Source organism: Prunus mume, linkage group LG4 (assembly GCF_029339155.1).
Source record: "Prunus mume cultivar Tortuosa linkage group LG4, ASM2933915v1, whole genome shotgun sequence".
NCBI classification, from domain to species: domain Eukaryota; kingdom Viridiplantae; phylum Streptophyta; class Magnoliopsida; order Rosales; family Rosaceae; genus Prunus; species Prunus mume.
In genome coordinates, this window is record NC_142701.1 from 12,705,292 (window position 1) to 12,727,786 (window position 22,495).

At 36.5% G+C, this 22,495-nt stretch overlaps 4 protein-coding genes across 25 annotated transcripts; 2 read left to right on the forward strand and 2 right to left on the reverse strand.

The window, feature by feature from the left end:
* Window positions 1–151: 151 nt before the first annotated feature.
* PLDEPSILON (phospholipase D alpha 4) lies at window positions 152–3,295 on the forward strand. Its single transcript, XM_089049959.1, is given in 6 exon segments — window positions 152–401; window positions 523–1,087; window positions 1,172–2,266; window positions 2,269–2,367; window positions 2,709–3,031; window positions 3,033–3,295. Coding segments are annotated over 6 exon segments (2,298 nt in total). The 5' UTR covers window positions 152–308; the 3' UTR covers window positions 3,156–3,295.
* Window positions 3,296–4,112: 817 nt separating this feature from the next.
* LOC103327719 (calcineurin B-like protein 10) lies at window positions 4,113–6,938 on the forward strand. Of its 2 annotated transcripts, none has more exons than XM_089049958.1 (9): window positions 4,113–4,393; window positions 4,492–4,666; window positions 4,755–4,797; window positions 4,981–5,017; window positions 5,411–5,519; window positions 5,616–5,668; window positions 5,890–5,970; window positions 6,056–6,168; window positions 6,456–6,938. In XM_089049958.1, exons 1-9 carry the CDS (start codon window positions 4,322–4,324, stop codon window positions 6,508–6,510), a joined length of 738 nt encoding a protein of 245 aa, XP_088906084.1. In that variant the 5' UTR covers window positions 4,113–4,321; the 3' UTR covers window positions 6,511–6,938. The 2 variants fall into 2 exon arrangements, with proteins under 2 accessions (XP_088906084.1, XP_008228310.2); XM_008230088.3 differs by having other exon boundaries at window positions 4,127–4,393; window positions 4,755–4,837; window positions 4,981–5,040.
* A 210-nt stretch (window positions 6,939–7,148) lies between these two features.
* Window positions 7,149–13,961, reverse strand: LOC103327718 (DNA double-strand break repair protein). 20 transcript variants are annotated; one of them, XM_089049951.1, is made up of 8 exons: window positions 13,828–13,961; window positions 12,616–13,190; window positions 12,346–12,491; window positions 11,627–11,706; window positions 11,266–11,478; window positions 7,907–7,947; window positions 7,640–7,696; window positions 7,149–7,508 (listed from the first exon to the last, which is right to left on the reverse strand). In XM_089049951.1, the coding sequence occupies exons 2-5, from the start codon at window positions 13,140–13,142 to the stop codon at window positions 11,395–11,397; spliced, it is 837 nt and encodes a 278-aa protein (XP_088906077.1). In that variant the 5' UTR covers window positions 13,143–13,190; window positions 13,828–13,961; the 3' UTR covers window positions 7,149–7,508; window positions 7,640–7,696; window positions 7,907–7,947; window positions 11,266–11,394. The 20 variants fall into 20 exon arrangements, with proteins under 20 accessions (XP_088906077.1, XP_088906076.1, XP_088906082.1 ...); XM_089049950.1 differs by having other exon boundaries at window positions 7,640–7,699; XM_089049949.1 differs by having other exon boundaries at window positions 7,197–7,508; window positions 9,351–11,478.
* A 1,760-nt stretch (window positions 13,962–15,721) lies between these two features.
* On the reverse strand, window positions 15,722–20,913 carry CYP90D1 (cytochrome P450, family 90, subfamily D, polypeptide 1). Of its 2 annotated transcripts, none has more exons than XM_008230085.3 (8): window positions 20,513–20,913; window positions 19,807–20,131; window positions 19,186–19,335; window positions 18,693–18,947; window positions 18,029–18,118; window positions 17,723–17,908; window positions 17,505–17,626; window positions 15,722–16,042 (listed from the first exon to the last, which is right to left on the reverse strand). In XM_008230085.3, the coding sequence occupies exons 1-8, from the start codon at window positions 20,746–20,748 to the stop codon at window positions 15,949–15,951; spliced, it is 1,458 nt and encodes a 485-aa protein (XP_008228307.2). In that variant the 5' UTR covers window positions 20,749–20,913; the 3' UTR covers window positions 15,722–15,948. The 2 variants fall into 2 exon arrangements, with proteins under 2 accessions (XP_008228307.2, XP_088906065.1); XM_089049939.1 differs by lacking the exon at window positions 20,513–20,913 and adding an exon at window positions 20,223–20,381.
* Window positions 20,914–22,495: the final 1,582 nt, after the last annotated feature.

Here is a 22,495-nt window from a genome sequence, read left to right on the forward strand (position 1 = left end):
TTTTTTATAATCCCTTTGGAACACCAGAAAGATGGGACACTATGAAATCAGGTTGTTTGGCCCAAGGAAGGAAATGTGTTAGTTTGAGTTTAAGATACTTCAACTTGACGTAAAAACTTGTGATGGAGTTGAAGGTTGCCTCTAAGACTGGACATTGAAGGTTTCACAAGTTCTTCCTACTGCCGCCAACCTTATCATTTGCATTCAAAGTCTCCCTTTCCATCTTCTATATTGCAACATAAAACTTACCTAATTGACCCATCTCAATCTCTCTCTCTCTCTGGTCAGATTATTTGAAGGCTAAAGCTATGGAGGGAAAAGTACATGACTTTCTACATGGAACACTTGAAGCTACCATTTTCCATGCCACGCCCTACACACCACCACCTTTCCCCTTCAATGTAAGTACTAATTGAGATTATGGCATTAGCCAAATTTGATTTTGTAGGTTATTTTGATTGTTGTCTTATAGATTTTGGTTTTTGTTGGAACGAAAACTTGTGTGGAAATTCTGTTCTGCAGTGTATTTTTGGAACTGGGAAGCCTGCATATGTGACCATCAAGATAGACAACAAGAAAGTAGCAAGGACAACCCATGAACGCGACCGTGTTTGGAACCAAACCTTTCGAATCCTCTGTGCTCATCCGTCTGATTCGACGATTACCATTACCATGAAAACGAAATGTTCCATCTTGGGAAAATTTCAAATGCAGGCACATGAGATACTGAATGAAGCAAGTTTTGTCAACAGTTTCCTCCCTCTGGTGATCGAAAATGGGAAGCCAAATCCAGAGCTCAAGCTCCGGTTCATGTTATGGTTTAAGCCGGCTCAATTTGAACCAACTTGGGGACAGATGACTGCTGATAATGGTCATTTCCAGGGGATAAGGAATGCAACATTTCCACAAAGATCCAATAGTCATGTCACGCTTTATCAGGATGCTCATCATTGCTCAACTTTCAAGCCTTCTTCGGAGCTTTGTGGGACTCCAAGAAGACTATGGGAGGATGTGTACAAAGCCATTGAGGGGGCAAAGAATTTGATTTACATTGCAGGCTGGTCTTTCAATCCTAAGATGGTTCTGGTAAATAGAAGTGCAACACAATTTCCTAGCTACAAATTATTACTCCTAATTTTGTTTTTGGAACTTAATATGCTCTTAAGCAGGTTCAGGGATCCTCAAACAGACATCCCGCATGCGCGTGGAGTGAAGCTCGGTGAATTACTAAAGCAGAAGGCTGAGGAAGGTGTGGCAGTGAGAATAATGCTTTGGGATGATGAAACATCCTTGCCAATTATCAAGAACAAAGGAATAATGAGAACTCATGATGAAGATGCATTTTACTACTTTGCACACACCGAAGTAGTATGCAGATTGTGCCCTAGATTGCACAAGAAGTTTCCCACAATCTTCTCCCACCATCAGAAAACCATAACTGTGGACACCAAATCCAGAACCAGTGCAAGTGACAGAGAAATTATGAGCTTCATTGGGGGCCTAGATCTTTGTGATGGGCGCTATGACACAGAGCAACATTCATTATTTCACACACTTAACACAGAATCTCACTGTTCTGATTTCTACCAGACCAACATTTCTGGGGCTAGCCTACAGAAAGGAGGGCCAAGAACTCCGTGGCATGATGCTCACGCTTGTGTAACCGGTGAGGCTGCTTGGGATGTACTAACGAATTTCGAGCAGCGGTGGGCTAAGCAATGTGATCCTTCTGTCTTGGTCCCTTCAAGCACCTTAACTAGTCTCATTCAGCAGACTTATGCAAGCAAACCAACATCTGAGAGGGGTTGGAATGTCCAAGTTCTTAGATCAATAGACCATGTATCAGCAAGCCAACTGTTTCGAAACTTAACCGTGGAGCAAAGCATCCATGAAGCTTATGTCGAGGCAATCAGGCGTGCCGATAAGTTTCTGTACATTGAGAACCAGTATTTCATTGGAGGGTGCCGTTTGTGGGAGAAAGATCAGAACTGTGGTTGCAGAAATTTGATCCCCATTGAGATTGCTCTCAAAGTGGTCAATAAGATAAAAGCAAAGGAGAGATTTGCAGTGTACATAGTGATACCAATGTGGCCAGAAGGCTTACCTGATAGTGAATCTGTTCAAGACATACTTCATTGGACCAGAGAGACAATGTCAATGATGTATAGGTTGATTGGAGAAGCCATAAAAGAAAGTGGGGTTGAAGGGCACCCTAGAGACTATTTGAACTTCTATTGCCTTGCCAACAGAGAAGTAGAGAGCCAAGGGATTTTATTCCTCCACATTCTCCTCACCCTGCAACACAGTACTGGAATGCACAGAAGCATAGGAGGTTCATGGTGTATGTCCACTCCAAGCTCATGATAGGTATGTATGTAGATCTTCAATAATTGTTTAACAATAAACTTACTTTTACTGTATTTATGAGCTAGCCGCATATCTTACATAAGTGAAATATACTTTCCTAGATAAATTTCGCGCTCTTATTTATGTGAGAAATATGGTCGATAATGTGATCAATAAATATGATACATGATCGTTATTTATTACTTATTATTTAGTTTGGATTCTCGTTTCTTCTTTTATTTTCGGCAATTAAAGTAGAGTAATGCTAAAAGGAGAACATTGCTGTACATTTAAACATGAGATCTAGATGGTTTTATTATTAAAGTAACTTCTCATTCTTTTTGGCGCCTACTTTGTTTTAGTGGACGATGCATACCTTATCATAGGATCTGCAAACATAAACCAAAGATCGATGGACGGTCATCGAGACACCGAGATCGCGATAGGATGCTACCAGTCGAAAAATGGTGACGACAAGACGATGATGAGCGCAGGAGGGGACATTGAAGCATACCGGATGTCATTATGGTATGAACACACTGGCCGTGCCGAAGAGTTGTTCAAGCAGCCCGAAAGCTTAGAATGCGTGCAAACGGTGCGTTTAATAGGAGATCAAATGTGGAAAACCTACAGTGGTGAAGAAGTGGTCGACATGGAAGGTGTTCACCTTGTGACATACCCCACGAAATGTAACAGCGGAAGGTCATGTTGAAGATCTTGTGGAGGGTAGTGGTGGTCTTTTTCCAGATACAAAGTCTCTGGTGAAGGGCAAGAGATCAAAAGTGATACCACCAATGTTTACTACCTAGGTTTTTTTTTTTTTTTTTTTGGGCGAGAAATAAGAATTCCATTACATAAACATGGAAAATTACTACCTAGTTAATTAGTCATTTTTTGACTAATTATTAATGTTACTCTGACTTGATATATTTGAATATTAGTTATTTTTGATTTTACAGAAAATAAGAAAAAACATTATTCAGTGTTTTCATTTGACAAATTTAGTTGCGTGAATGGATCGATCCTCCGATGTAAAGATTAAAGAATTTATTTATTTGTCAATAATTGTTGCTTCTGCTCTCCCCACCTCCTCAGAATAATTGTGGGGATTTTTTCTTTTTCTTTTTCTTTTTCGGGTTTAGAAGCATTATAAATTATAAATTATAAATTATAAATTATTAGTAGAGAGGATAGAGAGCATGCCAAATCACTAAATTGCTGAGTCATGAATAGGCCATATGATCCATATCCACTACGCCAGCTTGGCCACAATGGGAAATTGCAAATCTGCGACGCAACCCAAAAGCAATGCTCTTTAGTTTTTGGGTTAATAATTGTAACCTCTAATTAGTATGTGGGGCCTTCTAAAGCTTAGCACTTACGCACAATAATTAAAAGATATGATGTGATTGTAAAGGTTTCATCAGTGTAGTGATTTGGAGTATTTACTTCCTTATATAAGGCTTTGGGTTCAATTCTAGTATTCGTGTAGTTTGTATGAATTTAATATACGCCCCTCTCAATCACACACATGTACTTAAAAGTTTAGATGATCAAACATCCTTCCTCACTATAGTATGACAAATTATAGTTTCGTGTTTATTTCATAATTGTTCATTCTCTATCGACTACTCTATTTCATAAATTTTCTTATTACAAATAATTATATTGACTTTCTTTTTTTTAATGAAATTACGTCATATTAAACCAAATTATTAATGATTGAAGAATTAATTAATTCGACTGGTTTTTGGAACAACAAATAATGTGATGTTTGTTTTTATTTAGAATTTATTTAAAATTAATATAAATAAGTTCAATTAAAAAAAAGAAGAAAATTCCCTTCTTTTCAGATTTCTGAAGTTAGCGGTAAACTCAACTCTCTCGCGCTCTCTCTCTCTCTCTCTCTCTCTCTCTGTTGCTGTGTGCAGAAGCCTTCGAGAGCAAATTGAGATTCGATTTGGTCCAAACGCCGATGACGAGCAATGAGAGACCTAGATTGTTTATCCGTGATCTTCTATTTCGTATAGAGAATTCTGCGTATATGGTGTTCTTTCTCTCTCTAATAATTTGTGTTTGTTTGGTTGCCGAGAAAAGTAAAGAGAAAATTTGACTGAATAACTGTGTTCATTTGAATAATTAAAGGAGAGTTCGAGCTCGCTGATGCTAGGCGAGAAGCTGTGCGCGGTGTTCAAACCACTGATTGCCCTCGTTGAGGCTTTCATCTTCAGCTTAGTTGGTTGCTTCGGTCGACAACGGCCTCATCAGCGCCTCTCCTACACTTACGACGAAATCGTTCGCCTTGCTGCCAGCTCTCCATGTTTGTCTACTAATTCCTCCTTCATTCATAAATAAAAATGTGTTTTTTTTCGGGTTCAATTATTTTTTTTTTGACTTTTCACTCTCAGTTTCTGTAAATGAGGTGGAAGCGTTGCGCGAGTTGTTCAACCAGTTGAGTAGTTCGATTCTTGATGATGGCTTAATTCACAAGGTTAATCAATTTATGCACGTGTTTGTATTGGGGCCCTTGTTTATTTCATTTTAAAATATTTTTAATTGACATGGATCATGAAATTTATTATTTATTTATGTTTCCCTCTATTTATTAACTTCATTTTAATTTCTCATTTCCAGGAGGAGCTCAGGTTGGCACTATTCAAAACTCCAGCAGGTGAAAATCTTTTCCTGGATAGGGTGAGTTCATTGAGACAATTTTTTTATTTTTTATTTATTCCGATGATGAAAGAGTAAATCTCTCTCTCTCTCTCTCTCTCTATTTGATATGATAATTAAGTTCATCTTGACTGCTTGAATGGGATTCAGGAAATTAGGATTGCCAATGTGAGCATGTATTAGTGATATTCTTTAGCTTCAATAGCAGAGTTGTATGAATTTTTACCCTTCAATGCAATATTTTTATAAATTAAAAACTATATAATGTGACTCTGAGCCATCTAGTTTAGATTAATCTGTTCTATTACATTGGTGACTATATATGGAACATGAATCTGAACCAACATATTAATCTGTTTTTTCTTCCAATCTATGACGAAATGGAATCTAGGTGTTTGATGTTTTCGACGAAAAGAAAAATGGCGTGATTGAATTTGAGGGGTTTGTCCATGCGCTTAGTGTTTTTCATCCATGTGCACCTCTTGAAGACAAGATTGATTGTAAGAATTCTACAATCCAACTTCAGCTGCTTAAAGTTTGGAGGCATTTCATGTTAAAGGACTTTTTTCTTCTTCTCTCTTTTGGGTTTTTTGCAGTCGCATTTAGGTTGTATGATTTGAGACAAAGTGGATATATTGAGCGGGAAGAAGTAAGTATCTTGGTGTGTTGCAGACTATGAGCAGGTTCTTGCCTGAATGCTTTAATCATTGAAAACAACAGTAATAAAAAAGAAGGGAAAAAACACCAAAATTAGAACACAAGGAAGGCAGTTGGGAAGATGCAATGTCTTCACTTTGATTCATTGTAATTTTTCAAACGATTATTTCTTCTGTTGTATTACTTCTAAGTAACAGCTGTGGTTGCTTTCAGGTCAGGCAAATGGTAGTTGCCACTTTGTTGGAATCTGGCATACATGTGCCAGATGAAACTCTTGAAGCTATCGTCAATAAGGCAAGAATTACCGATGCCAAAACTTCTGTATGTTTCCCTTATTCTGAAGTTTTGTATACTCTCAAAGTTCTCTTTCGTTGCACAGACATTTGCAGATGCTGATTCTGACAAGGATGATAAAATTAGCAAAGACGAATGGAAAGCTTTTGCTCTTCAGCACCCAACACTTCTAAAGAACATGACGCTTCCACATTTAAAGTACTTGCTTACTGCTTTTAATTCTTCTTAGGTTTTACCATTGCTTCCAATGATCATTCAGTAATCTTCCTCTTCCATTCCTCTGCTTTCAAGTAAACTTCTTTCATTTGATATCAATTAGTGTTCTAAGAGTTGTTTATAAATAATAATAATACAAAAATGAAAGTAGTTTCCTAAGATTTCCTTTCTATTTTTCAATGCTTCTATCAACCTATTATTTAGTGTCATGATTGAATCTCTCTCTCTTCCTCTCTAAATCTATTCTAATTATGTTGTCGACTTGCCAGGGACATCACGACAGTCTTCCCGAGCTTTATTTTCAACACCGAAGTCGAAGACTAATGTCGGCAATGCTATTCCTAAAGTAAGCTTGGATGCTGAGGCAAAGGTTAGATGATATGGTGCGTTGTGGGATTTTCTGGGTTGTGATTTTTACTGCCTTGAAGGTTCCCTCACTTCAACTGGCTTGGGATTGAGAAAGTGAAAAGCAACCTCAACCTCAACTCATCAAGAACCTCGTTTGGAAACGGCAGCACACCACATCCCTTTCCATCATCAAAATCAGTTTCAATTCCTCGGCCGGAACTTTGCAGTGTCCTGAAAATTAGATCTGGCTGGTCCAGACTGGTCAAATTAAGTTCACCAAGAACAAGTACCAATAATTTATGTATAGTAATTGAAAAGAACAGTTGACCAAATAAATAAATAAATAAAAGTAATTGAAAAAAAGCATAAATTATTTAGTGAGTACGAAAGTCACATTTTAATAATTTTTATCCATTCTTTTATTTGCACTTTCAAATGAAGCAAAAAGAGATGAGAATCCTTTCTCTTCAAGTTTGAATGCCGCTGGGCACATCTCAACTGTGAAGGGGATATGGTCTAACCTTATAAATTAATTTAAGACTCGAAAAATGAGAAATGAGAAGCAAATACTGATGATACACAAGAAAACCAGTGGGTCCTTGGTGAATTTGCAATGGAAGACAATTAAAAAGATTGTGAACATTATATGAGATGAATACATGTGAGAAAAATAGCACTTGCCATCATTTTATTGTTTTGCAGCAAAATGCAAGGGTGCCTCAATACTCCAACACCACAATGTGCTCGTTGACAGCAATTTGAAATTACTGATTCTATACAAGCCCTAAAACTTCAAAATTGAGCATGAAAATATGATGCCCGGAAAACGGCCAATTCAATCTCCTATTCAACAAGTGACAATACAAGCCCTAAACTTCAAAATTGAGTATGAAAATACGATGCCTGAAATACGGCCAATTCAATCTCCTATTCGACCAGTACAGTAAGAGGAAGGTGAAATCCATATTCACAAGCTGCAACAAGAGACATTATTCCTTTATTTGTCTATTGTTGAAAAATCAGTTGAATGAAATTTTTTTTTCTTCAAAAGAAGCTTAACATCCTACGAATTACCTTGACTCATGTAAATGAGATGGCAACATACCCTCACTAGCGGAAATGACAAACTGCAGGATACATCCTTGACAAACCACTTCTTCACCTGCTAAAATTGAGATAGATCTACAGGTTGGGATTTGCGTTGCAGGTAACTTAAACCTCCAACAAAATTAATAGGTTGCATAGACTCTGCTATAATCACCAATTTCAACAATTGGGCAAAGATATTTTCTTCCACCAATCTCCAAGTCAAATAAACCTCTCGTATAAATCACATTTGCTTCTATACTCACTTCAAATATGTGAGACAAACCTGATTTCTCACTTGACAATCCGCAACAACTATCCATTCATCTGCAGCAAAAGAATAATGATAAATTAGGTGAAAACAGTAATTAACATACAAGTAAGTTGTGTAACTAATGTGATAAACCATCAATTGAAGATAACTAATGATAATGTGATACAGACCAAAAACACAAGAAACCATCAACTTCAGTGTAAACCAAGATAAGCATGCATAATCAACTGATCATAATTCATCTTAAAGGAGAGGTTAAAGCAGTCTACAAAAAGCAAACAACAATGAAGAAATCAGCAACTTAATAATAATTTCAATAGAAGTTGCAAAATCCAGTCAAACTCTATCTTAGTTCCTACTAGACCATACAAGTAACATACTTAGCTACAATTTCTTGATCAAACATTATTATTTTTGTTTTAAAGGTTATCCTCGACAAAACAATCCATCTGAGCCAATGGACTGGGTCTGTCTATATTCAGAAAGCACTTTCTCTCACTTATTGATTATCTGATGTTGGGAGGCACAGGCCATCTTAAGTTTTCTCATTCAGCAATCTCATTCGACAAACAAAGACTATGCTCATGTGGCTGCATGTAGAAACAAATTTATCAAATCTTCTCCTATCTTTGATGTCCAGCTCCAAGCTATGAGATCGATCATCATTGCAGAATAGAGACTATAGCTTCATACTAAATTTCTGTAGCCAGCAATTGTATCTCCAAGAGACTTGCCCCATTGTCTGATAAGCTTCAGAAACATCAGTTCCTACAACTATGATAGCTCAATGAAGACCATCTAATTGAATAACCAAAGGACTGCCATATACATCATCCAAGCAAAGATATATCCTCCATCTCCAAACTCAAACTAAATTCTTCAGTATGAGGTGGGCCCATAGGCTGCTCCAATCCACCAAGAAAAATACTCCATTTCCATCCTGACCAGACTCAGTTTTATTAGTTTGCGTAAGCATCTCTATATGGTAAGCGGTAACAAGTCCTTTCAAGAGAGTAGAAGCAAGATCTCACCTCATCCTTGAGATGTTTCAGCAACTTTTCCAACGCAAGTTATTCCAGTAAATCAAACAGTAGAAATTTTAAGATGACCCGCTAAAGGTTTTTTTCTTATGGAAACAATCAACTAGAGAGGTTTATCTATGGGTACAATCTGAAACTAAATATCCTATAAGCCTTAAAAAAACAAGATCAGGAAGAAAGCTCGGCATTATAATGGAATACTAATTCACTAAATGGTGTACAGTAAATTAGTTGAAGGCAGTGTTAAAATCAAGATGAAAGAAACAAATTAGTTCTAAATAAAAGCAAAATAACCAGAAGTCAAGGATATTAAAGAGGAAGCATGCAAGACAGAAATCAGCTACTATTTCTAGCTAGGGAAAAACAAAGAAGATTCCATGCCCATGAAACCCATAATAATGAGACAGGATACTTGCCTATAAGTTCAAATCAGTAGCTGGCCTCTTGTCAAATGGCATGCCACCGTCCTTTCTTGAGATATTCCAGGGTCATTTCAAAGCATGGAGCAACTTGTCATATTGTGGGGGTGGCTAGAAATATCTTGATGAAGGAAGTTGCAGATTCACAGCTCAAAATGAAGAACAAGAAACGACTCACGAAGACATGAGAAGCAGTGAATTGCATTACTGACAAATCCCCGCGTTTTTCAAACTATGCTGGATAGCTGCAAGAACATTCCTAGTCCGTGAACTTCCATCCCCTTTTATCTGAATATAATCTATCTTACCTCCACCCTGCCATCACGTCCATTATAAAGCAAAATCCTACCAATCCTCATATTGGAGAAGAAGCACACACTTTACAATTCACTTTCAATAAAAAGTTCAAAAGAGGAATATAAAGCTTCAACTTGGCTATTTGGAGAAAGTTCCACCTCTGATAGACTAAATGCCTCAGGCTAAAATAACAACTCCCGATTATCCCACTCAACCACACTCCTGAAATTGGATTATAGATAACCACTGGAGAAGTCTAACTTGGCTATTTAGAGCATAAGGAGTAACACTGGAGATACATTACCTCTCAATATAAAACAGATTCAACCAATCCCCAGGAAACTTGAAATTATACAAACAACCCTTTGGTACACACTCCATAGGTTAAAACTTAATACATCATAAAGGGTCCCATGCACTGCAGATAAATATTAAGAACAAAAACAACAGATACAACCCATAGTGCTGAACTACTTCAGTCAAGGTCTAAGCTGGCAACATTTCCACAATCCATTCTTCTAATGCCAGCCAACTGTTCGTCCATGCTTGGAAAGAAAGTTTTGGTGCTTATCCAAAGATCACTTATCCAGACAGCCACAAAAATAAGAAGCTGTGGCAGATAGAAAACCATATGGAATCCCATCAAAGATGACTCCTAGTCAAATAACCTACCAATAGAGAGAAAAAAGGCCTGCAACTTACTTCCAGAGCATTACAACTTCCTAGGAACCTAGCTACAAACCTAAAAGAATATCACAACTCCCAGTTATGCAAATACTTTCATGTATGCAATTTTCTAAACCCAATAACATCCTATTCTAGGAAGCTCCACTTACATCCTCAAACTTCCAATATTCAAGAAAAGCTACTTGTTAGCTAGTCTCAACAATATGGAAATCAGAATTCATATCACAGTATATTTCATCACAGCAACAAGAAATCTTGTAATTTTGTGAAACGAAATGGCCATCCTAACTCCTAATTCTCCATATAAGCATAAAATCCTCAGATGGATAAAATGATGCATAAGAAATGGCAGGTCCACCTCCAACAATATCCAGAAACCAAAACCACCATCAGGGAATTTCCAAGAAAAGGACCCACATCCCCAACAAATTGAACACCATATATCAATATATCCTCCAACACATTATGTTCATAAATCATGAAACAACAACTTGATTCCAACAATTGCATCGTTTACAGAAATGCAGATTGCATTAAATTCATGCAATCGACCATGATCACATAGCTTCCCTTCAATTCCATATCACACATGCTCCAGCCTCCCCACAAGTTAGAGAAATACGGGTTCATCTCGATAGATATAAGAAAATGCCAAGTTCATAAATGGAAACTAAGTTACCGTACCATTCTAAAGTTTGCTTCTACCCACCATGAAAAGAAAAGGAAAAATATAATCAAGAGTTTCCAAATAAAAACAATCCTCATTATAGGTTACATGGTCAAATGACCAACATAAGATATAACTGATGCAAATTAGAGACAGAAAATTCCAAAACATCATACTACCATCACAGACATGGGAATTAATGTCTAGCAATCAAGAAAAGCGATATTAAAATCCTATATACATAAGTTTAAGATGACTAACGATGTATTCAGAAAAATAAATGGCTACTGATCTGGCGTGCACACATAGATGACTTGACCATCTATGCTGATGATGAGCAACCAAAGGTGGCATGTATACTCCGTCATTGAAATCATAATCATCCAGATTTCAACGACGAGTCATGCGAGGCTTTTCAGGTCCTCCCCATGAAGCTGGACCTGGCCTATACATAGGCCCTTTATCAGCAACACCCTAATAGATAACCATAAAGATCATTCAGAGAAAAGGGAAAAACTAATAGATAGACATTCAGAACACTTCCGAGAAAAGAGAAAATTAACATGGAAATCTATTGATTACAAGAAACAATTCAAATTTCCAATTATATAAGCAAGCATACCATGTGCATCCCATAGCCATCTCCATATGCAGGAGGAAAAGCAACCTCTGGGCTGCTGAAATTCATCCCATATTGTCCACCTTAAAAAAGAAAATGATGAGATGTGAATGAAAAGATTAAAAGAAAAGTGTAACAACATAACCCTAAACAAAACAACTTCTTCTTTTTTTTCCACTGCACGACAATGGGGAAAATAAATTTAAATATTGGCATGCAAAGAAATAATAAACAGTTCATTTCTGTATTAGATAATTAAAAAAGATGAGACCACAACCCCAACTCCCAAAACTGGTTGTGGAAGATGAAATACATTTACATTTATCTATCTAACAGCCAGACAGAGCTTAAAGAATCAATAAACATGAAATCAAGTATTTCGGTAGAAGAAAGAGGTGTATAAGATCAGAATGCAGTACAAAATGTATATGTTGGGACTTGGGAAGCAAACTATAATTGTTTCACCACTATGTGAGTTTGTTTTTAAGTGTGCTTGTGTGTTACTGTGCACCTGGAAGCATGTGCGTGTGTGTATGTGAATATGTGTCTGCATGTGCATCAGAGAGAGAGAAGTTTAACCAGTCTATCATACATCTACTTACATGACATCTCATCTTTTCAAAAGCCAATGAGGAGTTTCAGCACCAAATTGAAGGTTAAATAAAGGTACCAGAAGGAGGATATGAATGCCAAAAGAATACAGTCAGACAGATAAGTAATACCTGCACCCCATGGTCTACCATCTGTCCTAGCAAGATCTGCGCGTAGTTTCTCAACTTCACGAGCCATAGAAACTAGGTTCTTCTCCATTGCCTGTCTTTGTTCCATAAGCTCAATATTCGCCTTCTTCTCATAATCGATTGCATTTCTACAAAACAAAACTTGTATGTTAATATATAAGCAGTTGATCTAATACAATCTCGATAAAATTTGTACACTAAAAAGGAGCTTCAAGACAAGAAAATGATGACAAATAAGCAGCGGGTACATACCTAGCATGCATAAGCTCCTGGTGCAGACCATCAATGTCAGCCCTTAGTAGAGGAATCTGTTGATTATCCGATTGCAACCTCGCAACGTCCTGTGTGAGGGTCTGAACTTGAGTGGAAAGTTCCTTCCTAACATTATTCAGCTTCTGAACTTCAGAACGAAGTTGTTTAGCCTCATTTTTCAAGGGCTCAGTGGCCCGAAGATCAGCCTCCAATTTCCTGCCTTTCTCAAAGAGCTCCCTTGATTGCAATTCTTCTTCGGCACGGATATCTGAAAAGGCAACATTCATCCTATGAATTTCCTCCTTAGCAGCACCAAGCTCACGCTGCAATGTCATTCGGTCCTCAACCAGCCTCCGGTTATCAGCCAAGAGTCTTCGAATTTCAGCATGTTGCATTTCAAGTTCTTCCTCCAACACTGCAGGATGAGGAAGTGGTCGCATTGGAGGACCTCGACCAAAAGGTCCTTCAAGAGGGTAACCACGCTGGTCATTCATCGCTTCACGTGGAACACGATGTCTCCCTGCCATTGTAAGGTATCCTGAAAACCACCCACAAAACCGTAGGAAAGATAACCTCTACAGAAAGGGGGAAAGAGAATGAGTATGTTAGCGACAAATCTGAAATTTACTTTAAATAATGCTCTAAAGTAACATTATCCCTTGCAAATGGAAGCTTGTGCAAAATGTTTTAGTTTTTTTTCTAATAAAAAAATTAAACATGGAAGTGCTTGTACAAGCTGAAATTAAATCAATTATACAGCTTTGGCGGTGCTTCTTATTTTCTTTATTCTTTTCTAGATAATCACACAATTGGTCAGTCAATGTGAACCATATACAAACCAACTTTTCTTCAACTAATTAAGCCACTCATATCTGATTAGTCCTTATGCGTCAGTTTGGATTCCGAGAAAGTGAAGGAAATTGAAGACAAAACTACGTTTTGAAAATTTCAAGCTTCTCATTACTTCAGACCCAGAAATACCAACATGCATACCGATATCTTAATAATAATTCGACTTCTCAAGGCGATAACAAAACGTACTTTTCTCAGTTCCCTCTCCGTTCTGACGATAATTTATCACAGAAATAATTAAAAGCAATTCAAATAAGATCCTAATTTCAATTATCTTTCATTCTTTAGAATTAAACATCCATAAACAACAACTGTTTTTTCTGAAAACAATAGCATAAAAGGACAAACTAGAATCCGCACCTTCTGTTTGATCGAAATTCTGAACGATGAAAACCTCTATGTGCTCTGCGTTAGAGGTCCTGAGATGATTTTGGTCAGAAAATTCATAGCTAGTTTTCTCAAGGCTTTGATTTTGCCCATCAGGCCATTTAACACTGTTCCGAACGACGTCGTACTTTGGGCTACCGGCCCATTAAATTAGGTCGGCTCCACATCGTAGAAGCCCATTGGCAAATTAAGCCTGGCTTTCTTCTGGCCCAAGATAGTAATTTAGAAGCGAAAGATTTTGTTCGTTTTTGCTTTTCTTCAAATTTAAATGACTAGTAGGATATGGTCATAATATTTCTATATTTTTACATCATTGCCACCAAACTTCATATTTTATTTATAATTTATTTCAAGAGCATAATTGTAATTAATATATCCCTTTTAGCATATCAATCACCCCATTTCTTTTAGTCAAAAATATAATATAAATATATACATATAAAATATAGGTATATTATTTACGCAAAAAAAAAAAAACAAAGTCAGTTACTTTGTAATTGTGGGTAAGTAAATTATTTCACAATATACATGTAAATGTGTATAGGTACATTAAATAGATAAATGTACACACTAGGTAAATTATGTTTTTCATAAAACAAACAAGTAATAGGCATTATTTTTTCAACTACAGTTTTATTCATAAACAATTATAAAGTGGCTCATGAGATGTGCTTCCTACTATGCAATAATTGCTCTGAAAAAGTACATCTCTTAATTAGGTAATTTGAATCCTCCATTTTCCTAAGCCAAATTTCTATAAAAAGAAAGCCTTAAAGAATGCATCCTCTAAACTACAAGGTAGCAACTGAATAGGATGCAATCCTGAAAATATGTTTGCTCTGCTCCCTCATGAAAATGCTGAATTCCATGGCTTCATTCATTGTGAAGAAAACTGTTATTGTATTTTTGTTGAATTTTCGTGAGAATTGGAAAACATTAAACTAGTAGGATGAGTAGTTTTGAATTACAACCATCATCACTGTTGTTTTTCCTGCTCTTTCTACATGATCAATAAAGCAACCCTAGATCTTGCAAATCAGGCTAGGCACAGTAAGCTATATTTTCTCTTTCTTCTGCAGATTTTTCTGTCCAGATGGTTAGACCATATCCATTCTTTACACACGCAAGTTTGTGATGGGGGAGATGGGTTTGCATAAGTTATAGGATATTGCAGTGAACCAAAGAGTGTTCCATTACCCAAAAGGATGAGCATTCACTTTTCTCATATGTTTGGTGGTACGATTCATCTGCAAGACAAAAATTGAAGCTTCACAAAGAAAAGGTGTTGATTCTAAGAATGTAGAATAGTTTTGTGAAATTCAGTGTAATTTTGTATTTTTTTAAAGAGACAAAGTGCTGTTGATATGTATAATAGGTGGTGACGAGCATGATGAGTGGTGATAAAGATAATCAAGGGGATTTAACACAAGTATATATGCTTGTGAAAGGTGACTTAGGGCCCTTTTTATGAACTTATTTTATATAATTTTTCTCTTAAACATACGTAAGTAATGACGAACTTGAATTCTAGATGGTGATTAAAGTTTAAAGGTAAGTATAAATATTTCTTTGTGTCAGTGTAGAAATGGAGGGAGAAAGACTTTTTCTCATAGTGAAAAATCATCAATGACTTCACAAGATATGGCTTTAGTATGTTTATGATATAGACTTCCATTACATTCATGATGAGTAAGAACAACTACATACAATACAACACAAACACAACTCAAATTGATTCAAAACTATGTTTTAAAAAATTTCAACCTTGATGGGATTGCTACCAATAAAAAAAAGTGAGTGTCAATAGATTATGCATAGAACTTTGGTAGGTATGAAATAAAAAAAGGAAGAGTGAAAAACCAAGGGATTTAATTAGGGGGCCCACAAAAATGATATACTTGTCTATTTCTTGGTCGGATAATTGTATTGTCTATATGTGCAATAAACTATCAAATAAGACAAAATGAGCCAGATGCACCACACGTGTGCACTGGGGCTAAAAACACTTTTCTTTGTTGTCTTTTCATGTCCTGGTTGTTTTGTATCATCTGTGTACAAATTACCTAAACTTTCTGGCCAAATTTGAGGCTGGCTCTAGTGGTCCCCTTTCCTTTGGACCCTTATTGGCATCCTCCTCTTCATTCTTACTGTGGGAAAGTTAACAATCGTGTCCTCCTCAGCCACCCACCTGCATGTAAAAGAAGCCAACTTAGTACTCAAATTTCTGGTGGAATATTTGTGCAAAGTGAAAAAACAAAAAAGTAGTCAAGGTTTTAGACTGACATCAAGTGGTTCTTTTGCTTCTGCAAGCCTATCAAAATCAGAACCTTGATGCAGTGGTTTTCTATTAAAATTATCCAGAATGCTATCTGTCTATCTAGCCCTATTGACCATTTGTTTAATCTTCACTTTCTTGGTTGTTGATAATAATCAGCTAAAGGAAGGTGTTTGATTTGATTTGGTATAGAATTCTTGCAAAATCCAATGGCAATGAAGATGTTTGATAAATAATTAGACAAATTTCATGCAGTTCTGAGCCTGCTAAGAACAAGGATTTAGAACTACAGTATGTATGAAATTGATGAATTTGATAAGTTATGCATGGGGAGTGGAGAGGTGACCTAAAATTGAGTGATTCAAAATCAGCCAGTCTGGTGATTCACATGTGTACTAATATATAGTTGGGTTAGGTCTAGGGAACACCATTTGTTCCCTCAGAATTTGGGTCTCTGCCACTGTCTGATATCATATTACACATCATTTATATAAGGTACTTCTTCTAATACTTGAGTTAAGTCCAAAATGATCTATTTCATGAAGATTTTGTTTTTTTGGCCTTCTCTTTGCTCACACATGGAAACCCATCTGGGTAAATTGGTGGAGCCAATCAAAGCAGGCTTGGAAGAATCTTAAGTCACCGATCATATATTTTTCTCATATGCACACTATGTATTTTCTACTACCCCTCCTTACTTTCCTATCTATTTACAATGTCGTTCGCACGGTAATAACGTGCGGACGTCGACATAGGAGAATAACTATATATATGTGTGTATATATAGCAATTAGCAAGTAGTAACAGAGCATGGTTGGAAGTAAGTACGAAAAAAGGTGCATGTCTTGTAAAAGCTATTGATCAGTGAAAACGCCAGAAAGTTTGATGTGTGCTATATTGTTGTCTTTGCTCCTACGGAAAAAAAAAGGAGGAATAAAAGCAGGACAACTTTTAAAAGGAACTTTGTTCAATTTCTCCTAAAAAGCATAAAATGTTTGCTGGCTGATGAAATCCCATAAAGTTATATACATGCAAGTCAACAGCAATAAAGGAGCAGAACAACATTCTTCTTTAATTGGCTTTGCCAAACAAAAAAAGAACAAAACCAGAGAGAGAAAAAGTTTCATTAATTGATGTGCAAAGCTTTCTGGTCAAATGCTTGTCATGAAAATGGAACTATCATGAAGGCATGTATCTGCATCCATATCCTTTTGTCTTCTCCCTAAGTTAACTTTTTTGGTTTTGCAATTTATGGGACACTATGTGAAGGACCTTTTACTGAATGTATCTGTGTGCAGTACTCTAAAGTAATTATCCATTGTTTTTTTTGTTAAATTATGGCCTGAGGGAGATCAAAATATTCATATCTATTTACCTGAATTGAGTGACAAAGTGGTGTAAAAAGATGGAGGCTTCCAGCCTAGCTAAGTCAAGCCCAGGACACAGCCTTTGTCCACCTCCAAAAGGAGTGAATTTAGAGCTGCTCATGTCTTTGTCCTGCAGAGTATACCTCCAATCCATTACTTAAAAACTAAAGAGAAAAAAAAAATCCTTAAAAGAAACCAATTAAGATATATATATGATCATTCTTACTTGCCACCTCCATGGATTGAAGTCATAAGGCCAATCATAGTTGTTCTCATCCAGATGAACTGATCTGAAATATGTGAAGACACACCAGCCCTTTGGTATTAGATACCCTTTTATCTCAACATCTTTCATGGCCTTCCTCATCACCCCAATGATGATGTTTCCCATCCTTAGAGTTTCTGTGATCACCTGTTTAAATAAATAAAAAAAGTATAAAGAACATACATAGATTCTTATGAGTATTAATTGTTTATTTCTGGTTCTAATTAAGCTCTGCATTTACAGTTAATTAGTATTGTATTCACTTACATTTTGTGTAAATGGTAAGGATAAGTAATCACTCCAACACAATGGCTCTCCAAGCTGATCTTTGAATGTTTTTAACTTCATGTTCTCCTCCTGATCAGTTCATCATCAACAGTTCAAATATTAGAAAAGCCATAGGCATTAAGAAACCAACATATCAAATGATATATAAGATAACTTTTCTATGTGTCATTGTGTTATTAGTTGAGGATAGAAAAACAGTGTTATCCCCGTTACAAGTAAGTTTTTATGCAGTAGAAGACTAAAACATAAATAAAAAAACTATATATGTATCTACTGTTCTTGTAATATGTCCTCCTTAATATCATGATGATGAAGACACCTTGTATATTGTGGAACCCAATCCCACTTGCCCCTAGAAACCGTATTACTTTGACAGCCACAAGTGAAAGATTAGTCTCACTAAAACGACAAGCAAAATGAAAATGGCACAGATAAAGTAGTCAAATGGTTGGACTTGAATGCCACAAAGTTCCAAAAAGTTCAAAGTCTAGAGAGAAAAAAATGAAGTGGGATTGTTTAATTAATGGTATCCATGCGGCTGATCAACCAAAATAAGTTTTGGGGATTAAGTATCAATTTCTTTTTCTTTTTTTGTTATTTACCAAAATAAATAAATAAATAAATAATAAATTTGTGCACATACTGTTAACTGTTGAAGAGCAGTGGGGGAATCTGAGAGGTATTTGATTGCAAGAGTCATGAGAACTGGGACTGAATCCTCCCCTGGTATCATCATATCAATCATGTTATCTGCTACCAGATCATCTGTCAATTGCCCACTTGTGTCACTTAGCAAAACATCTACCACATCTCTGGCAACCTTGTTGGAGATGCTACTAGTCTCGTTTTTTCTAGCTTGTATAATTTTCTGTACAAGCTGGATCATTTTCTTCTTTGCCTGAAATTAAATAGGATTCAAACTATCATTACAATAGTATTATAATAAAGTACAATAAGTTGCGTTCGTTGTCAAAATGTCAATCCAAACCACATAATCAAACGAGAACCAACTTAATCAATGGTTCAGATTCATAGTATGACAATATAAGCATCTTATCTCGTAGAGTCACTTCGGAAAGGAAACATTTTCCTTATAAACTAAAAAAAGTTAAATTATTAGTTGCTGGTTAACTTGCCTGTAATGATCTGTAAAGTCTGCTTCCAGGAATGTTTATGGGTAGAGACATAAGGCCAGCAATGAATTCTTGGAACTGTTTCTTTAGGAACTCCATGTCTGCACCAGGATCCAAACTAATCAATGCCTTGACAAGTACTTGGAATGCAATCTGGAGACAAAAAGGACATCTCTTAGTAACTTTTTAAAAGAAGGACTGTAAAACATAATAATTATGAATCTAATTCTGCAGACAATATGATTGAAGCAGAATTATTATGAACTCCATTCACAACTGGTTTGTTTTCTTTCTAGAAAGTCATATTCTTCTAACCTAAGTAGGAGCCAGAGATTAAATTCAAACATCAATCATTCCTTTGATCACAAGAGAGAGACTTGTTTAACTTTAACCAAGTGCTTAATGGAGCACTTACTTTATTTTAAAACAGTTTTAAATAGAAGAGAAGAAGCCAGAGATAGATCTAAGAGAGAGGGCATCTTTGGTTTTGGTCTTCTGTCTGTTGGAACTCTTCTCAAAAAGTCACCTTAAACTTAGATATGAATCAAACCATCTCAAACTTCATAGATAAAATTCTCTCCCCTAGACCTGGGAAGAAGAGAGAGAGAGAGAGAGAGAGCTAACATTTTTGGTTTCATCTTGTATGTAAATGGGACGATCATCTCTCCAATTTGCCATTGATTGCTGGACATACTTCTGCATGTCTGTGGTGATTTGAGCTTTGAGATGTGGAGACTTAAAGAAGGCTCCTATGAGTCCATGGACTCTTCTCTGCAAGGCTCCATTGATAAGCAATATAGAGGACTTTCCCATCAACTCAGTGAGAGATTTTGGGTAAGATGGTACAAAAGCCTTTGCATCACTTTGCAGAACAAACTTACTCACTTCTGCATCTGTTGATACAATTGTTGGACTTCCAAATATGTGTGACTTGAACACCTTCCCATACCTACAAAAACAACCCAAATCATAATTCTCACAAACATGCCTCTATCTTCATCATCATCAAATATACATGGGAGTTTCAAGTTTTCAGCTACCAAACCATTGGAGCTTAATGAAGTAAATCAGCTGAAACATGAAGCTGAATCATTTAAACTGAAGAATGCTTATTGGGTTTGTTGTTTGATATACAACACACAAACCCAACAAAGCGTTTTGATTCATTCAGTCTTAATCACAAGTTAATACATGGAAATCACTCATGCAGAAGCAGATTTATATAGTGTGCTCTGCTCTCTGGTTTAGATGAAAGTAATACATGTTGTATTATACATGTTAATAAGTTGCTGCTTTTACTAATTAACTTTATGTGTGTTAATGTACTTACAAGTGGCGGCGTTTGTCCATGAAGCTCTCAGGGCAGTCAGAGTAAGCACAAGACACAAACTCAATGGTTTCACCAAGAAATGGCCATCCAAGAGTGCCTAAAGGAAGTGGCCTTCTTCTGTGTTTTGATCTCAGGATCAAGTTGCTGTTGTTTCTGTAGAGAAATATAATGGACGAGATCAAAATTGCTGTTGTTGTTGTTGCTGCCAATATTAGTACAATCAGCAAATTGTCCATTTTGGAAATTTCCCCACACGAATGTATGTAGCGCTCTTTCTCTATATATAAGCTTAGCTTTAGCTTTGCAGTCTGCACCCCCTTAAATAATATTATTCTTAATCATGGTTCCAATGAGGAGATTTTGGTCACTGAAGAATGAATGTGCATGTACACAATGCACGCGTGTGGGAAGAGAGAGAGAGAGAGAGAGAGAGAGAGAATGTTTAACCAAAGAATAATTGTATCGGGAGATGCATAATCTAAGCTATAGATAGATTTGTTTGGCAGCTTATATAGGGTATAAAGTTAAAAAATTTAGCTTCCTACTTAAAGTTATCGCGGAGCAGAAGATGGTTTTTGGAGTTTTTATCTCTTGGTCACCATTTAATTATAAAAGTTAGTGATCACCAATGTCATGAATTTTCATTCATGATGGTGACCGAGAAATCAAAACTTACTTACCTAGTGTAAAACTCTTTGAAAAGCCAACTTTATAAGTTGGCTTGACCAATGAGCTCAACAGTATGGCTAACAAGTATTGATTTTATATTTATTTTAACAGTTCCACACCAGGCGGACATTTATAGCTCTGGTAGTAGAATCGCCATACCTACAACTATTTCATGCACTAAGGCAATATTAAAAAATTTCTTTTTTAAAAAAAAATTTAGTGATGAAATTCAAACCTCGAACATCTTCCAATATTTGGAAGAGAAGCACTATTAAACTAAAAGTTCGGAATAATACTGCACATGTATATAATATATACTACATGTGTTCTTACCAAGTTATGATGGATTTCAGTACAAAAGAACTTTCTCTTCTGCTTTCCCTTTTTTTACTTTTTGATGATAAGTAGCAGAAAGAACTTCAAATTCTTTCATGAGCAATATGATAAGTTTGTTAAATATACAGATATATAAATTGGGAGAAGCCCCCACAGGCTCATGATTGATCATCTTGCGGATTGCGAAGGCCCCCCATTGGCAGAGGCTCAGCTGGGTGGCCTCGTGCGTTCATGTGAGACTTAATTAAGTCCAACCACACTCCATCATCATCCCCTGCCCTTTTGTCTCTCTCTCTCTCTCTCTCTCTCTCTCTCTCTCTCTCTCTCTCTCTCTCCTCCAGAACTACAAGCTAGGCCAACCTCTCATGTCACATCATTCCCATCCTTTCTCATTTCATATGGTGGAGGGCTTGAGGCCACTTGTACTTTTCCCTCTCTTCACCAAAAATACTCTCCTTTATATAAATCCCTCTTCATGAAAGATCTTCAACGGCCACTTTGTCACTTATAATACCCCAATATGGTGGCGGGCTTCATCAACGACACATGTCTTTGAGGCCGAGGCCCCTACCAACATGGGCAATGTTGTCTTTTTCTTGTAATGAGTAAACATTAGTTCTTGGTTGAGCTCTTTATTTGAGGTTCCGAAGTTTGAATGCTTTTTCTGGATCCATCTCACATCGATAACCCGACCCCTACCACCTATAGGCAGGAGGAGAACACAAATTCAATCATCTCTTCCCACAAAGAATTTTTTGGGCGGGAGTTTTTCCTTCTTTTCTTTTCTAACTTGTTTCCCAACTGCATGCGGAAAAGTTTACAAATTGTTTAACTTTCTTCTTTAGGTTTAGAATTTGGAGCTGAGAGAAAGAGCATTATTCTGTATCAGCATTCTTTTAGGCTTTAGCTTTTTCAAAATCTCACTTGGATTGTTTCCTAATGATATCCAAGTTCTTTATGCAGACTTGCTTTATTTCC